The sequence below is a fragment of the Marmota flaviventris genome, chromosome 3, assembly GCF_047511675.1.
Source record: "Marmota flaviventris isolate mMarFla1 chromosome 3, mMarFla1.hap1, whole genome shotgun sequence".
In the NCBI taxonomy this organism is placed as follows: Eukaryota; Metazoa; Chordata; class Mammalia; order Rodentia; family Sciuridae; genus Marmota; species Marmota flaviventris.
Window position 1 is genome coordinate 68,252,695 of NC_092500.1, and position 17,198 is coordinate 68,269,892.

Below are 17,198 nucleotides of genomic sequence, written 5' to 3' on the forward strand. Positions count from 1 at the left end.
ATGGGGTAAAGTTCAACAATTTGCATTTCTGTCAATTTCCCAGGTGATGTTTCTGCTGCCAATCTATGGTCCACACTTTGAGAAAAAAATTTTTAACCCACCCAGAGAAACATAGCTTTATTTATTATTCATTTAAAGACTCCATCTATCATTTGAGACAAAAATTCTAAAATGCTAAAATTTAAATATTTTCATGGCCAGAATTTCCTTACAGGCAGGGCTTCTGAAACATATGTGGTATTTTGGGGCTAATTACAAAAAGTCACTGCCTCTCAGGGAAGGATTAGAAAGCGGCTTCCTCTGAACTCACACTCCCTGGGGCTATAGTGGGATGGAGTGCAGCTGGCCCCAGTGCTCCATTCAAATAAAAGTGAATTTTTGTCTTTTTCCTTTCTTCCAGCTGGACTTGTAGAAGGTCCCCTAGCCTGGAAACAGCTGTAATTGCTACACTTCTTCCTGCAGGTACACTTCTGCCACCCCCACTTAAGCTCTTGTGGCAAGCTCCTCTAAATTTTGTGTTGGTTTCAAAAGCTTGAAAAAAAAAATAGAAACACAAAACTAGATCCCAGTGACTCTGGAGGCTGAGGCAAGAGGATCTCGAGTTCAAAGCCAGCCTCAGCAAAAGTGAGGCGCTAAGGGACTCAGTGAGACCCTGTCTCTAAATAAAATACAAAATAGGACTGGGCATGTGGCTCACTGGTTAAGTGCCCCTGAGTTCAATCCCCAGTTACCCGCCTCCCCACAAAAAAGAAAAACAAAAATGAAAAAGACATGAACTAAAACACTAAAGTGGGTTCTCTCTGGGTGATTATTTTTATTTGTTTATTTATTTTTGCTTTTACTTTTTGATGTTTTCTAGATGTTCTATAACAGACATTACTTTTATAGGTAAGAACATAATGACAATTTTTAATTACAAAAGTCAGTCATTTTTTCTTCTGGTATTTCCACTCCCATTCATTGAGGTTACACAAAAAAAGAAAATTCTCTTTTTTTTTCATGGAAAATCTATTAACATTTAAAGTCACCTCTCAGATTCTACCTCAGTCTTCCCTTTAAATTTCCTTCCTGGTGTGTTACATGGTTCCTGGGTCATTCATTATCCTGTCTCTGAACACAGTTCCACTGCTGGATAATCATTTAATGTAGAGTCCAGAAAAACTACAGAAACAGTGAAGAGATCAGTCAGAGCATTAGGTGGGAAGAAAAGATGAATAGGCAAATACGAGGACTGTCATATCAGTGAAACTCTGGATGATGCTATAATGGTCAATAAATTTTTCTACATTTATTCCAGAAGGTAAAACAGCATGAGTGAACACTGGTGTGAACTATGATCATGATGTGTCTTACGTAGGTTCACCAGTTGTAACAAATGTACTGTTCTGGTGTGGGATGCCTATAGAGGGGAGGTGATTAGTAAATATGTTGGGACAAGGGAGATACAGGTTGACAAAAAGTCCAAAAAACCTTCCTTGGATTGTAATATGGTTCCACTATTGCAGCCTACAGTAGCATGCCATTTTTCTGTGCCCACAATGCTGTAGACTCACATGGAATTTACTGGAATTATCCTTTACTGCCTTTTTCATTCATTTGCCCCTGATCTGTTTTTGCAGAAGTCATTCAAAGTAGCTCCTAGACACAGCTAACTCACCTGTGCTTTTCCTATCTTTGCCCCTCAAGCTGGCCCCAGACAATGGACCTAAGGAATATCAGCACAGTCACAGAGTTCATCCTCGTGGGCTTTGAGCAGAGCTATCCTTCCACTCGGACACTGCTCTTCACACTATTCCTAGCCCTCTATGGCCTTGCCATGGCCATGAATGGCCTCATCATCTTCATCACTTGGACAGACCCCAGGCTCAACAGCCCCATGTACTTCTTCCTTGGCCACCTGTCTTTCCTGGATATCTGCTTTATCACCACCACCATCCCACAGATGTTGATCCACCTGGTAGTCAAGAACCACACTGTCTCCTTTGCCTCATGCCTGATCCAGATGTATCTGGTTTTTGGTGTGGGAGTGGCTGAGTGCATCCTCTTGGCATTCATGGCCTATGACCGTTATGTTGCTATCTGCCAACCACTTAACTATGCCCAGATCATGAGCCGACAGGTCTGTGTGAGGCTGGTGGGTACTTCCTGGTTCTTTGGGATGATCAATGGCATCCTCCTTGATTACATGACATTTAGAGGTCCATTCTGTAGAGACAACCATGTAGAGAACTTCTTCTGCGAGGCCCCCATAGTGATCTCCCTCTCCTGTGGGGACCCTTTATTTAGTTTAAAAGTGATTTTTGCTGATGCCATTGTGGTGCTGCTCAGCCCCATGGTGCTCATTGTCACCTCCTATGCCCGCATCCTGACCTCCATCCTGGGCAGAGCCTCCTCCTCAGGTAGGGGGAAGACTTTCTCCACTTGTGCCTCACACCTGACTGTGGTTGTCTTTTTCTATACCTCGGCTATGTTCTCCTACATGAATCCTCGCAGTACACATGGGCCTGACAAAGACAAGCCTTTCTCCCTCCTCTACACCATCATCACCCCCATGTGCAACCCTATCATCTACAGTTTGCGCAACAAGGAAATGAAGGGAGCTATGTTGAGGGTCCTTGGCAGAGGAAGCCTGGCCCAGGCAGAGTCTGTCTAGCAGAACAGAAGTGGGAGAAGATTACCCACTTCCCACCTTGAACAGGAATAACTCTCCAAAGCTGAAAGCCTTCAGAAAAAAAAAAAAAAGAGTTATGTCTTTCTTGGCACCCAACTTAGCAGGGCGTTCCTCCTGGTGTCTAAGGCTCATCTAACTGACTTCACTTCCAGCACGGATTGATCCTCCCAGACTTCTCTTTGTAATACACTTTCATGACTGGAGGAACAAGTGCGACAAAATGAAGAAATAAATTGCTAACTTGAGAAAAGGCAGGCCTGCTTCTCCAGAGATACCAATGAAAAAAAGACAACCAGGCTATGCTTTGGGGAGCATTACTTTCCAGGGAAAAGTCAACTATTAGTAGGAATCTAGGCTTTGGGGGAGGAATAGATTGAGCACCACAGGGGATATGTGGAAGCAATAGGTTGGAGAAATATGCTGTGAGATATGGGACACCATCCCTGCATGGTGGCACCAACATTCTTCAATTAAAAAGCAAGAATTAATCAACAGAGTTGTATTTATTTCCCAAAGCCAGCAAGAGGAGATGTATGCAAGTGTACGTGGATTAATGAAGAAGAGGGAGGATAGAAGCAAAAACAAAAAGCCTGGTTGTAAATTGGAGGTTTGAAGTATGAATGCATGTGTTAGAGTCAGAGAATCTTTGAGTGACATCTGCATTATACAAAACTAGAACAAGAGCACTTTAATTTATTGGCACATTTATTTGCTTCCAGTTGAAGACTTTATTTTTAGCCTGGACGTTTGCTGTGTGATTTAAATTTATTATTTTTTACGCTTTCTTTCTTGGGACTTGTTTTATTTACAATATACTCCCATTCCTGGGACTCTACTCACATCTCTAATTTCTTTTTTCCCTCCCCTACCTTATCCATAGCCTAGAGCAGTGATCCTCAACCAGGGACAGTTTTGCCCCCAAGGGGGTATTTGGCAATGTCTGAGGACATTCTTGGTCGTCCCAACTGGAGGAGAGAATATGCTACTGGCATGTTCAGGGCACAGACCACAGAACCTGATGAACATTCTAAAATACACAGAACAGCTTAGCACCTACTAAAGTTATAGGGCCTAAAGTGTCGGTAGTATTGGTGTTGAAAAGAGGAATTAAAAGGGCAGAAACAGAAAGATGATTAGAAGTGTTAACATGGAAGGAAACAAAAAAAGGGAACCAAGAAGAAAACAAAATACAGAATTCAGTCTGCAAAGCCATCATCCAATTGCCTGTGGGCAAGATTTCTGCTAGCACTGCCATGGCAAAGTACTGTGTAAATCGCTGTGATAAAAACCTTCTCTAAAACCTCTGTTTGTCTGGATCTGAGTCTACCCCTACTCTCCTGATTTTCACAAGTGCTAAATTTTCTCCTGATCTTATAACCCTTTTCCTATCCAATCATGCCTTTCTCTCTGCCACGAGCATTATCCTACTTAAATCTGCCCTTTTCCTCTATTACTTCAAATCTCTTCTATCTAGCAGCTCTCCTTCCCTTGTTCCTACCAATTTTACATTCCTGTCTGGCTCACTCCCACCTCTTGTCTCCTCTGGTCTTCTGCATGAGGGCCCCATCAAATGCTATTTAGTACAACATGTGCCCTCTTGTGGGAATATTTCCTAGAATTTTAACTTTTTTTTTCTCATTTCCTCAATCTCTTTTCTTTCACCAATGACTATCTTTCCCCAGGGCACACAAAACTTAAGTTACATTCTTATTGGAGCCTAACTTCTCCCACTTCCATATTAGGATGCCAATCATTTATTTTGCCAATTATCTTTCTTCTCCCTAACACCTCTTACATAGAAAATATGTCCCCACCTACTTGAAAGAGTCTATGCTACCATTTCTGTGTGCTAGATATTTTCTTTTTCCCCTCTAGGACCAAATACCCACTTTTTCCTTCCGATCTATGTCCAGATAGGTAATCCTTCAGTGACTGCCTCAATGAACTTCATTGCCTTGTAGTTGTGTTAAGGTTCAACTAGTGAAAGTTGCTAGCAGGATCAATGAGGACAATGTATATGAGTATGTATTCTCCTTCTTCCTTTCCTGATTTTCCAAATCCTATGACCTTCTTCTCTAGCCACAGGTATCTCTTCTCCCCTGTTGACCTCCATAAGGTGGTACCTACTCCCTGCTCTTGATAGATAGTCCCAGGATGCTTCACCATTTCTGATTGATTCCCTTTAATCCTACCTATATTTTTGCAAGTCCTTAAATTTGTCCTGTTTAAGAATAACATCCATTTCCTCTCAGCACAGTGATTAATTCAGTAACTAGAAAAAGACACATATTACCAACCACAAATGGAAAATTTCTCAAAATGGTCCACATAGTAGTCCATAAAGCAATCTCAAAACATTTCAAATAATTAAATTATATAGACCATATTATTTGACCAAAATGCAATTAAGTTAGAAATCAGTAGCAAAAAAAGATAATTAGAAACCCACATTTTTGGAAATTAAGAGGCATATTCTAACTAACCAACAGATAAAGAATAAACTATAAGTCTAGTCTGACATTTATAAACAGTAAAAAGCTTGGTAGTTGTTCCTCTCAGAGAGAGAGAGAGGGTGGGGAGGAGAGAGATGGTGGAGAAGGAGAGGAAGAGGAAGAAGAGGAGGAGGAGAAAAAGGAAGAAATAGAAACTCAACACTATTTTCAACACTGTTTTTAGATCCATTAGAGAATTGAAGTCACAGGACAAACCACCATTCCAAAACCGAGGGACAGGGAAACACAGAAACACAGTTTGCGGGGAGTAGAAGCTGGAGCTAGAGCCTGGTAGGAACACTTAAGGAGCATAAGCTAGCTTGATAGACCAATACTCATACAGGCCTGCTCTCAGGGAGCTCCTATACTTTTGTGAGTTCTAACTGCGTAGACATTATAGACCTCCAGGAACCCCGCCAGGTTCTCAGGGTGAAGATCAGAGAAAAGTCCCCTTGGGCTTTTAGCAAGAGGAGAGAAAAAGTAATCTTTCTGAAATAAGCCCAGACAACTCTGTTCTCCTTAACAGCCTGCCCTCAAAACCATTTTGCCAGAGCCTAAATAACCTGGAAGAAGTAAAATACCCAACTCCAGCCTCCTAGCCTCTCTCTTGTATCAACTAAAAAGGGTGTGTTAGTCAGTTCGTGGTTGACTGGCTCCATTGTTATGCCCCTATGGTGAGGCAGAATGTCATGGTGGAGAGTTCATGATAGCGTAGAGCTCCTCACCTCCTAGTGACCAGAGCTAAGAATGAGTGGTGGAAAGGGGTCAGGGACAAGACATTTCCCAAGGGCATGATCTCAGTGACCTACTTCTTCTAGCTAGGCCCCAACTTCTATAGTTTCTATCACTTCCCAATAATGTCATTAAATTATAACTCCATCAAGGGATTAATCCATGATGAGATTAGACCCTTCGTGATCCAATCACCTCCTAAAAGCCCCACCTCTGAACACTACTGCACTGGAGACTAAACTCTAAACACATGAGCCTTTGGGGTGCAATTCAGATCCAAATCATAACAAGGACAAAAAATGCTGAGAAACACTTGTAGAGTCAGAACCCAGGGACGTTTCACCACCATATCAGTAGAACTTCTGGGATTATGTCTGAAAGAACCGCAAGTCTTAGACCCTGTCTAGGAAGGAAACAAAAAGACAGTAAAGAAGGCCAAAACAGTAACACTAAAGGACATTTTACCCTCTGATACTGTAACTACATCAAATAGTAAACGCAACTTGATTCCTAATCAAATGCATACTACCAAAGAATCAAAACAAAATCTAAATTTGGATATTGGTACAGTTTGGATCTTGAATGTTCCCTAAACACCCACTGGTCTCCTGGTTGGTGCTATTGGAAGGTGGTAAAAACTGAGTTGGAGCCTGGTGAGAGGCCTTTAGGTCATTGGGGAATACCCTTAAGGTGGTTGTACAGCCCTGGTCCCCTGTTTGCTCTCTATTGCTTCCTGGCCACGAGGTGAGCAATTTGGCTTTACCACACACTCCTGCAATCGTGTGCTGCCTTGCTTTAGGCCTAATAAACTTGTTTTCTTTATAAGTTAATTTTCTCAGATATTTCATTATAGTGATAAGAAGCTGAATAATGCAAATATACCAGAAAAGGGGGACATATTAACATTTTTGATGATGTTAACATAACTTTTTGATACCAAAATGTGACAAAAACAAAGTAAGCTATTCTTACTCACAAACATAATTGCAAAATTCCTAAATAAAATTTTAACAAATTGTGGCTTACAATGTACTAAAAGTTAATATCTTCACCAAAATAGAGTTTGTCCTAGTAATTCCAAATTGATTTCACATTATAAAATGAATTAATGTAAATTATTGTATTAACAGATAAATGAAGGAAAAACACATAAGCATCTCAATAGATACAGGAAAACCATAAATTATATTGAAAATTCACATCTGTTTACTATTTATTTATTTATTTACCAGGGATTGAACCCAGGGGCTCTTAACAACTGAGCCACATCACTAGCCCTTTTTATTTATTTATTTATTTTTATTTTGAGAGAGTGCCTCACTAAGTTGCTGAGACTGGCTTTGAACTTATGATCTCCTGCCTCAGCCTCCCGAGCTGCTGGGATTACAGGCATGGGCCACCGGATCTGGCCTGTTTATTATTTAAAAAGAAAACTCTCAGTAGGCCAGGAATGGAAAATAACTTCCTTAAGTTATTAAGTGATCACATTCAAAATCTTATAACAAACATCATCTTTAATAATGACACAAAAAAAGCATTATCTTTAAGATCATAAATAAGCCTAGGGTGATCATTATTCCTATTTTTTAAATATTTATTGTGTTTTAGTTATAGCTGGACACAATGCCTTTATTTCACTTATTATTTTTATGTGGTTGAGGATCGAACCCAGGGTCTCGTGAGTGCGAGGCAAGTGCTCTACCGCTGAGCCACAACCCCAGCCCCCATTATTCCTATTTTTAATTCAAGATCATATTGAAGATCCTAGGCAACATAATAGCACAAGAAGAGAAATAAATGGCATAAGAACTGGAAAAGAGAAAACAAAACTGTCTTTACTTACAGATGATATGATTGTCTTCATAGAAAAACTAAAAGAATGCACTGATGGCTTATCAAAATTCATGGTACTTACCAAGATCACTGGATACAAAGTTAATATGCAAAAATCCAATTGCATTTTTATCATCAGCAAAACAAAATGTGATTTTTAAGATACCATTTCATTTTTTAAATTTTTATTTATTTATTTAGTGGTACTGGGGATTGAACCCAGGATGAGCATTGTATGTGCTACGCAAGTGCTCTACCACTGAGCTATATCCCTCACTTTTTTTTACAATTTTATTTTGAAACAGGATCTCACAAATTGCCCAGATTGGCCTCCAATTTAGCCTCCTAGGAGCTGAGATTACAGGCCTGCACCACCATATCCTGTTTATTATTTTTAAGTGACACAATTGTTGCATATATTTATGGAGTATAATGTCATGATTTGATACATATTTACATCACGTAATGACCAAATCAGGGTAATAATCATATCATTACCTTATACACCTATCACTTCTTTTTAATGAAAGCATTCCAAAACCTCTCTTCTAACTGTTTGGGAATATATAACACATTGTTGTTAGCTATCCTCACCCTACTGTGCAATAGAACACTAGCACTTATTCCTCCCATTTGTAACCTTGTACTTGTTGACCAACCTCTCCCATCTTTCCTTTCCCTTTCCCAATGGTAAAAATATTCTACTCCCTACTTCTATTTAGTCAATTTTTCAGATTCCACATATGGTTAAGATAAAATACTATTTTAAATGGTATCCAAAATATAAAGTGCATATGGAATAATTCTAATGAAAAAGGGGGGAAAAGCACACAAAATTATAGCATGCCACTAGTGAAAATCTAAATAAACGGAATCTACAGACTTACCTCACAGAACATGCATGAGATCAGCAATTCTTTGCCCTCATGACTCCTGGAGTTATAGCACTTCTTGAACATTTTTTCTTGGTATATTTCTTTTTCCACCCACAAGCACACAAAATAAATATACCATAAGAAATGATTTTCAACATTGCAATGTCAGACAAAATATACTCACTAATTTACTGTAGCCAGTGCTTTCAGGGAAAAAGAGAGTATAATTTGGAACAATTTGAATTTCATATCATTTTTGAGTTGGAATTCTGTCAGGAAATACTATATAGACCAGAGGTTATAGGGAAATAAGCAGTCTAATGAGCTTCCTATCTAGCATATCAATTAATTGACCAAAATTTCAATGAAAGTTTGTATAGAAATAAATACTTCTTAAATATATTTTCCTTGTTTTTTTTTTAGAAATACATGACAGTAGAGTGTATTTTGACATATTATATTCACATGGAATATAACTTCCCATTCTTATGATTGTACATGATGTGAAGGTAGCTTTTAAAGTGCTTAAAGAGTTTTTTTTTTTTTTCAGGAGATTTTGAGTAACTACATGAAGGATCATTAGACATCTTATACTAAAAAATTCTGTTTCTTGATGCTTAACTTTTGTACATTATTGTGCACGAACTGAGTTGCTACCAAAATATCCCAAATATATTACATTTGGTAAGACTCAAACTTGGAGACAGTGGTAGAAGTATAGGCAGGGTTGGGAAAAAGACACATTCAGAATATGTCATAACATAAGCATCATAAACTCCAATTTTATAGCAATACAAATTTTCCAGGAATAGAGAGCTTCTAAGAATTAAAGGAGTAAGAAAAGTACTGCAGTTCCTTGGGCTTTATAGAACGTAAAAGGCAGATAATTCACTACTGGACAGGATTCTGGGAGGGGAAAGAAGATTTCAGATTTAAAGAAGAGAATTTTGACATTGAAGAGGTAGAGAGGATATGGATTAGAAGGGGGAGAAACTTATCAAATATGTAATGTTCCACAGAGGGAGCTCTTTTGTCTATTTACCACCTTCTCAGAACAGCTAATATAGTGCTTAGCACAGAGTGGGTTTTTAGCCAGTATTTACTCTTGGGTCAAACATAGTATAATAATAAGAAAATGTTTCATTGGGGGCACAAGAAATGGTAATTAAGTCAGCAGAAACCCTCAAAAGAAAGTTTATTCAAAATAAAATTAGGGGGCTGAGATTGTGGCTTAGTGGTAGAGTACTTGCCTAATATGTGTGAGGTTCTGAGTTTAATCCTTAGCACCACATAAAAAAATAAATGAGGGCTGCGGTTGTGGCTCAGCGGTAGAGTGCTCACCTCGCATGGTTCCATCCTCAGCACCACATAAAAATAAATAAGTGAAATAAAGGTAGTGTATCCAACTACAACTAAAAAATAAATATAAAAAAATAAATAAATGAATAAAATAAAGTTACAGAGTCCATGTACAACTAAAAATATTTGAAAAAAATAAAATTAATAGATGGACATGAATTAAAGCATTCCCAGGCTTGAAGTTGAGAGGACAAGGAATATGATATTTGCCAGGACCCTTACCTATAAAGTTATCTGGTAGAGGGAATATAAATTCCCTAGGGATACCTGGGACTATGCTAAACTTCCAGGGCCACTTGCCATGGACATGGCCCCACAAGGGAGCTTAGAAAGGACTGGTACAAGACTATCCCCAGAGATACAATTGGAATAATCAGGCCTCAAAAATACATAGTTGGCCTTATTACAGTTAGCTACCAACTGAATCCAGGTGGAACCCAATGCCTGCTCGTATGTGTTTTGTGTGGGTGTGGGTGTGTGTCTGCGCATGCATTCCCAGACATGCACACAGTGAGAGAATTGGAAAGGAGAGCAAAGGGAGAAGGAGCCCATATGCTCAACCCTATAAATGAGCAGCTAGTTTTCAGCAAAACTACTGCATCCTCACTCTGCAGCTTCAGACTCTTCTTCCGAGTTTGAGATTGGCACAGCCAATGTTCTTATCAGCTTGTGGACATGGACAAGGTCAGTGAATGAACTCATTTCCTCTATGAGAGCTGACCTTGTCTCCGTGGACATGATGAACACTCTCCAGCTCCCTCAATGACTACATGTATTCCTATCACGGGGGAGAGGTCACAGATCTTGACTCAGTTAAGCCCCTTGCTCAGTTTCTTCCTCACTAGACATTTAGCTCAGTCCATTGTCCCAACTGTCTTCTGTTGGTCATGTCTTCCTCTGTATCTCCCCATCACATTTCCATCAGGATCTCTCAGTCTGCCCATCTGTCCTCCTGGATCTGGTTGAGGGGAAGATGGTTTGGGTGTGACTGAGAGGGCCATCCTGCCTATCTCCAAAGGCCAGGAAGGGGGAGACAGCCCAGGTCAGCCTCTTGTTCCTAGGGCTAGGGGAGCACCTGATCCCTAGTTCTGATTGCACATCACCAAGCAGTGTGATGGTAGGCCTTGCAGACTCTTTTTCCATGTTTCAATTTTCGTCTCCTTGGTTTTTGTTTGTTTGTTTTTATTTTTCTTGTCTCTAGGTTGGGGCTTTTGGTATTTGGGTCTCCCGATGTACTTCTCTATATTCACCTATCTTATATTTTCACAATCTTCTTGTCTCCCTCTATTTCAGTCTAATTCTTTCTTTGTCTTTAGTATTTTTCTTTCTTTTTTTGATAGTGAGTTCTCTCCCTGACCTCTGATAACTTTTTCTCATTTCTTTCTTGACCTTGTTCTTTAATTTATGCATGTCAGTTTTCTTCTGTTTTTCTGGCATTTTCTTTTCTTGTTCCCTAGGGAAAAGAAGGTTGAGAAATGACTTGAGAATGGTCTACTCTTAGAGATTGTGATATAAAGAATGGGTTCCATGTTTTTTTCTTGTTGTTGTTTTGCAATGTTTCTAGAAGGCAGATTAAGAGGAAAGGAGACTTCAATATATGAGAAAAAAGACCTGTTAGAGGTAAAGAATTTCCTGACAGGAAATATTAGGATAAATTAGAAGGAGCAGTTGGGTTGACAAGTAGGAGACTGGCCAAATGATGAGATTAAGTTTCAGAGTGTCTTTTTAAATGTATGAACATTAATGTATTTTATCTTTAAATTTATACTTTGACTTTACAAATCATTTTTAAATGATTTGGTCTGGGGTTTAAAAAAAAAAAAGGATTAAGTCTTCAGGAAAAATAGCTTGGCCAGGGACAGTGGCACACACCTATAATCCCAATAGCTCTGGAGACTAAAACAGAACTGCAACTTCAAAGCCAGCCTCAGAAATTTAGCGAGGCCTTAAAAACTTAGTAAGACCCTGTCTCAAAATAAAAATTTCAAAAAGGGTTGGGGAAGTGATTCAGTGGCTAAGCATCCCTGGGTTCAATCACTGGTCCCCAAAAATAAAATAATTATTAATAAAATTATTATTTTGCAAGTGATTTAGCTTGAAGTAACAAACTCATTTCATTTTGTGTCCTAAATCTGTGAAATTTTTTATTGAAAAATAACTCTTACATATATTTATTGTGTATATGATGTTTTGAAATATGTATATATTGTGAAAAGGAAAATCAAGCTAATTAACATATCTGTTGCTTCATATACTTAACTGTTTTTTGTGGTAAGAATACTTAAAATCTAATTTTTTAGCAATTTTCAAGTATATAATATTAATTATAGTTCTTATTAATTATAGTTACCATTTTGTATAATAGAGCTCTTTAATTTATTGCCCCTAATTGAAATTAATTGAAATTGTTCCTTTGAACAATCCCTCCACTCCTAGACTCTGTAATCAGCCTTTCTGCTCTCTGTCAGAGACCAATTATTTTAGATTCCACATGTGAGATCATAAAGTATTTGTCTCTGTGCCCAGATTGTTTCATTTAGCATAACATCTTCTAGGTTCATCCATATTGTCCAAAATAACAGGATTTCCTGCTTTTTAAGGCTGAATAGTATTCTGTTGGGTGTGCCACATTCTTAAAAATCTATTCATGTGTTGATAGCACATCATTTGATCCCATCTCTTGGCTATTGTGTATAATGCAGCAATGAACATGACAGTGAAAATTTTTCCTTCACATATTGAGTTCATTCCCTTTGGAATATATACCTAGAGTGGGATTGCTGGGTGATGTGGCAGTTCTATTTTAATTTGATGATAATGTTTGACATAATGGCTGAACTTATTTACCTTTCCACCAACAGGGTTACAGGGTTAAAGGGTTCCCTTTTCTCCATATCCTTGCCTTAAAATACACACACACACACACACACACACATATATATATATATATATATATATATATATATATATATATATATATATAATAGCCATTATAATAGGTTTGAGGTGATAACTCACTGTGATTTTAATTTGCATTTCCCTGATCATTAGAGATGTTGAACATTTTTTCATATGCCTGTTGGCTATCTTTCTGTCTTCTTTTGAGAAATGCCTACTCAAAACCTTTTCCTATTTTTAAATCAGGTTACTTGCTTTCTTGCTATTGAGTTGTTTTGAGGTTTTGAATCTCATGAATATGTAACTTTTTACTTTAAGGACTGTTTCTTAGTCCAGGACTCTGCATTTCAGCTTTTTCTCCTTAATATCCTGTTGGTATAGACGATAATACTAATACTACCAATTCTCTCTGGTATGTTTTTTCCTGTCTGTCTGTCTGTCTGTCTCTCTCACTCACCTTCTCTAAGCTATTTAAAGTCATTTCAAATATTTATTCCACCTCTCTCTCCCCTTCTCTTTCTCTCATTGTCTCTCACTTTCACTTTCTTTTCTTCTCTAAGCTATTTAGAGTCATTCCAAAGTTTTTCAGGCATTTAAATAGCAAAAGAGCTCAGATTAATCATTGTTAGGAAACATCTGGAGTTATTCTCCAGTCCACTGGTATTCAGTAGTTCTCCTTGATTACTAAATTCTTTTCCCCTATTTCTTATTCACACATACTTGAACATACACAGATTCTGAATATTCAGAGGAGCATTATCATGAATATCTTTGCATATAATTTTCTCTCTTTCCCTTAGTTTTCTGGTTGTTTTATTCTCTGTGTTTAAATCTTCCTCTTGAAAGTGACTGTGAGAAGGATGAGAAGCAATAAGTCTGGTCAAGTTTTATTTTAGCTTCTCTAATGGAATAGCTGATTCACTTTAGGACCCAGTTAGAGAAGCATCAGGGCCAAGGAAAGAAATCAAGCCCTACGAGATTGAGGAGAGGCATAATATGGAGTTAGCTTGTCACCTATAAAATGAGTTTGAAGTTATTTTCAATATTTCCATTACTTATGGTATCTCCCATCAATGCAGCTGAATAAGAAAAATCTTTGTTTGTGGCCTACATTTACTTTTTATACATCACAGAGGCCTGGTTCCTAACAGGTCTGGCATACCAAGTAGGGGCACATCTATAACCCTTGGTCCTGGCCAGTCATCATCAGGGGCCGCAGGTACCTTAGAGATCAGAAGAATGCAGAGCTGGATGTATAGCTGTAATCCCAGTGACTCAGGAGGCTGAGGCAGGAGGATAGAGAGTTTGAGGCCAGCCTAGACAACTTAGAGAGACTCTGTCTCAAAATAACTAAATACAAAAAGCTGGGCATTGTAGCTTAGTGGCAGGATTGTCTGGGTTTAATCTCCACTACTGGTGAAAACATTGGGGCAGGGGTTGGGGGGAGCAATTGAAGTGGATCCAGTAGCAAAAAGGCATAAGAAGTAAAATGAAAGCAGAAAAAACTGATAGGGAAACAATAAGAAAATTTCGAAAACTTCCACAATTTAACTCAATTTGATAAATCTCTATTTGCTACTGGCAAGGCATTGTGAGTAATTAAGACTAGTATATGTATTTTTTATATAATTTGAAGCTAACAGAAAATTGGTGGGGAAAGGAAATGAAAATGAACTTTTAAAAAAAGAAAATAAGTAAGTAGGCCTATAGAAAGAGTTTTGAACAGAGTTGGTGGGACACTGGAATGGATTGCTAAATTATAACAGATCTGCTAGCAGAAACCTACAAGAACTCACACTAAGGATACTTGTCCTTCTTTAAAAACCATTTACAGCGTCTTCCAAACATTTGTCCAAACATGAATCCACATGCTTTTATCTTTATAGTTTTATTGGAAAATGCATGGCAAAAGTTCATTAACTGTTGTCTCCCAATTTTATTCCTAAATTCCTCAAAGTTCACATAGATGTGTTAGGGAGAATCATAGCATTCCAAAATCATTTCTCAAGTTTTTAAATCTTTAAAAATTCCATAAGTCCAACGCTTTCTCAGTAATATGTAAAATCATTTGGGAAACAACTGTTCTTTTCTGGACACTTGAGTATATGGTTAGGACCTAGTTTTTTCTTTCTAACAACAGGGTTGCAATAGGCTTCAGGTTCAGGGAGACCTGACAGGGAAGGATTCTAGTCTTGCAGGGTCATTCTATGGACCATGCTTTTAAAATTTTATTTATTTATCTGTTTATTCATTTTTTAATTTAATTTTGCTCCTGTTAAAGGATGTCACTATACTTTCCTCTCCTTCTGACATTCCTTATGTGAGACACTACCCAATCAAATGCAATTACCTGATTCTCTCCCTGCACAGATAGGCAGCAAAGTCTTTCAAACAGTACTGCAATTTGTGCTGTCTCCCCTTTTCTCTCTGGTTGTGGATAATCCCAGTTTCACTAATAAGGACTTCTGTAACATCCTGGTTGCCCTTATATTTTAGCAAGGATGCTTTCAGGACTCATCCCACATCTGTTTCTAGAGTACACCATCATGTCTATATTTTTAAGTGATTAGTGGCTTTTTTTTTCCTTTTGGTAATCTGACTTCTAAATTATATTGGCTTTTCCATTTAATAAAAAAGTCTATGTGTCTCCTATTCTTAGTTAACAGAGAGAAATTTATTAGTCACTTTAGGGCAAACTACACACTCTGGGCTGGAATCAAAAGGGTGGATGCCTTTGCCTTCTTCCTATAGGCTCTCTCTTGACTTAATTTAAGGACCAGGGAAATTTTCAGAGAAGAAAGAGGGAATACAAGACTTGTAAATACTAAGTGCTAGATTTTAGTACCTAGCACTAGTTGCAAAGGAAATTTTCATTCAATTCTGAAACTATCCCCAGTGAATTTATATTTTATATATTTGATGCTTAAATTATTAAGTTTTGGCAATTATGAAATTTGACCTCCCGTCAGTCCCCTCATTATCAAATTTAGGTACAGGTATCTCTGTTTATTGTCCTGTATCAAGAAGGAAAGAACATTTTTTTTATCACTGAATCTATCCTTTATATTACAAAAATTATGTATCCACTAATAATTCTAAAAGAATGTCTTTTATGACTGTTTTCTATTTCTTAAGGTATTCCACAAAATTTAGATATTATTCCAGGTTTATAACTAAACTGAAGCATTTCTGGGTTTAACCATTGTTCTCACTTATATTGGCCTCTTTTTTTTTTCTTTTACAAAGATAATTTTTTCCAATAACAATCTTGTTGAATCTGTTGGTCATTAGCAGATATTTCTTCTTGCAAATGATTTTTTATTCTTTGTGTACTTTTTTCCTATTTTGTTATCTCATTACTCTGGAAATTCCTCAGTACTTTGTAGAAAGTACTTGTTTAAAGCTCTTCATTATATTGTATTATACTTTGTCAAATATCTCTACTCTCAGCTGTACTATATGCTCTGCCAGGACACAGAATTTATAGCACTTAACAATAATTAGGAAATACATTTTTAACTGGTGGGCTTCATTTTTAAAAGAATTCATGTTTACCAACGTTTAAAACAAGTGACCCCATGCTGGGGATAGAGTTCAGTTGGTAGAATGCTTGCCTTGAGTGCACAAGCCCCTGGATTCTAATCCGCAGCATCATATATACTCAAAAAAAATAAATGACCTAATTAGGGTTTTTCATTTATTTGATGACCTAGAAAAAAGGGGCAGGAAATTAATATTTATTGTGCACCTTCCCTAATGCAGATACTGTTCATAAGATCTACACACACACACACACACACACACACACACACATACATCTTGGTTAAATGAAAAAAAATCCCTCTTAATCTTTACAACAAACTTATCAGGCAAATATGTATTTTTTTCATTTTACAGATGAGAAAAACGGGTTTGAAGGAGATTATTTGATATAATTGGTAGCATTAAATTATATTGAAAATTATTCCACTATTCTTTCAACAAATATATTGAAAAATTGCTGTAGTGGACAATGTGCCAGGATATAGGAATATAAGATCTCTATGTTTAAGGAGTTCATAATCTAGAGGGGAAGACATTATAGCAAGTGCCTCTAGTAGAGGCAGGAACAAGTGCAATTTCACATGGACTCAGGTGGGTAGGAGTTACTACTAAAGGCTTCACTGTAGATGCAAGAGTTCAAGTTGGTATTGTAGAATCAGGAGTTTGTTAGGTGGAGAAAGCAGTCAGAGAGCGAATTCCAGGGAGAGGGTGAGAATATGTGCAGAAACTTGGAGGCTTAAAAAAGTATGAAGTGCTAAGAAAAGACAGGTCATAGATGGAATACAGGGTGCCTGT

General features: G+C 37.7%; 1 protein-coding gene across 1 annotated transcript; it reads left to right on the plus strand.

The window, feature by feature from the left end:
• LOC114103883 (olfactory receptor 10AD1-like) lies at window positions 1-2,653 on the plus strand. The gene is made up of 2 exons (XM_027949722.2): window positions 1-5; window positions 1,687-2,653. The coding sequence occupies exons 1-2, from the start codon at window positions 1-3 to the stop codon at window positions 2,651-2,653; spliced, it is 972 nt and encodes a 323-aa protein (XP_027805523.2).
• The last annotated feature ends 14,545 nt before the right edge of the window (window positions 2,654-17,198 follow it).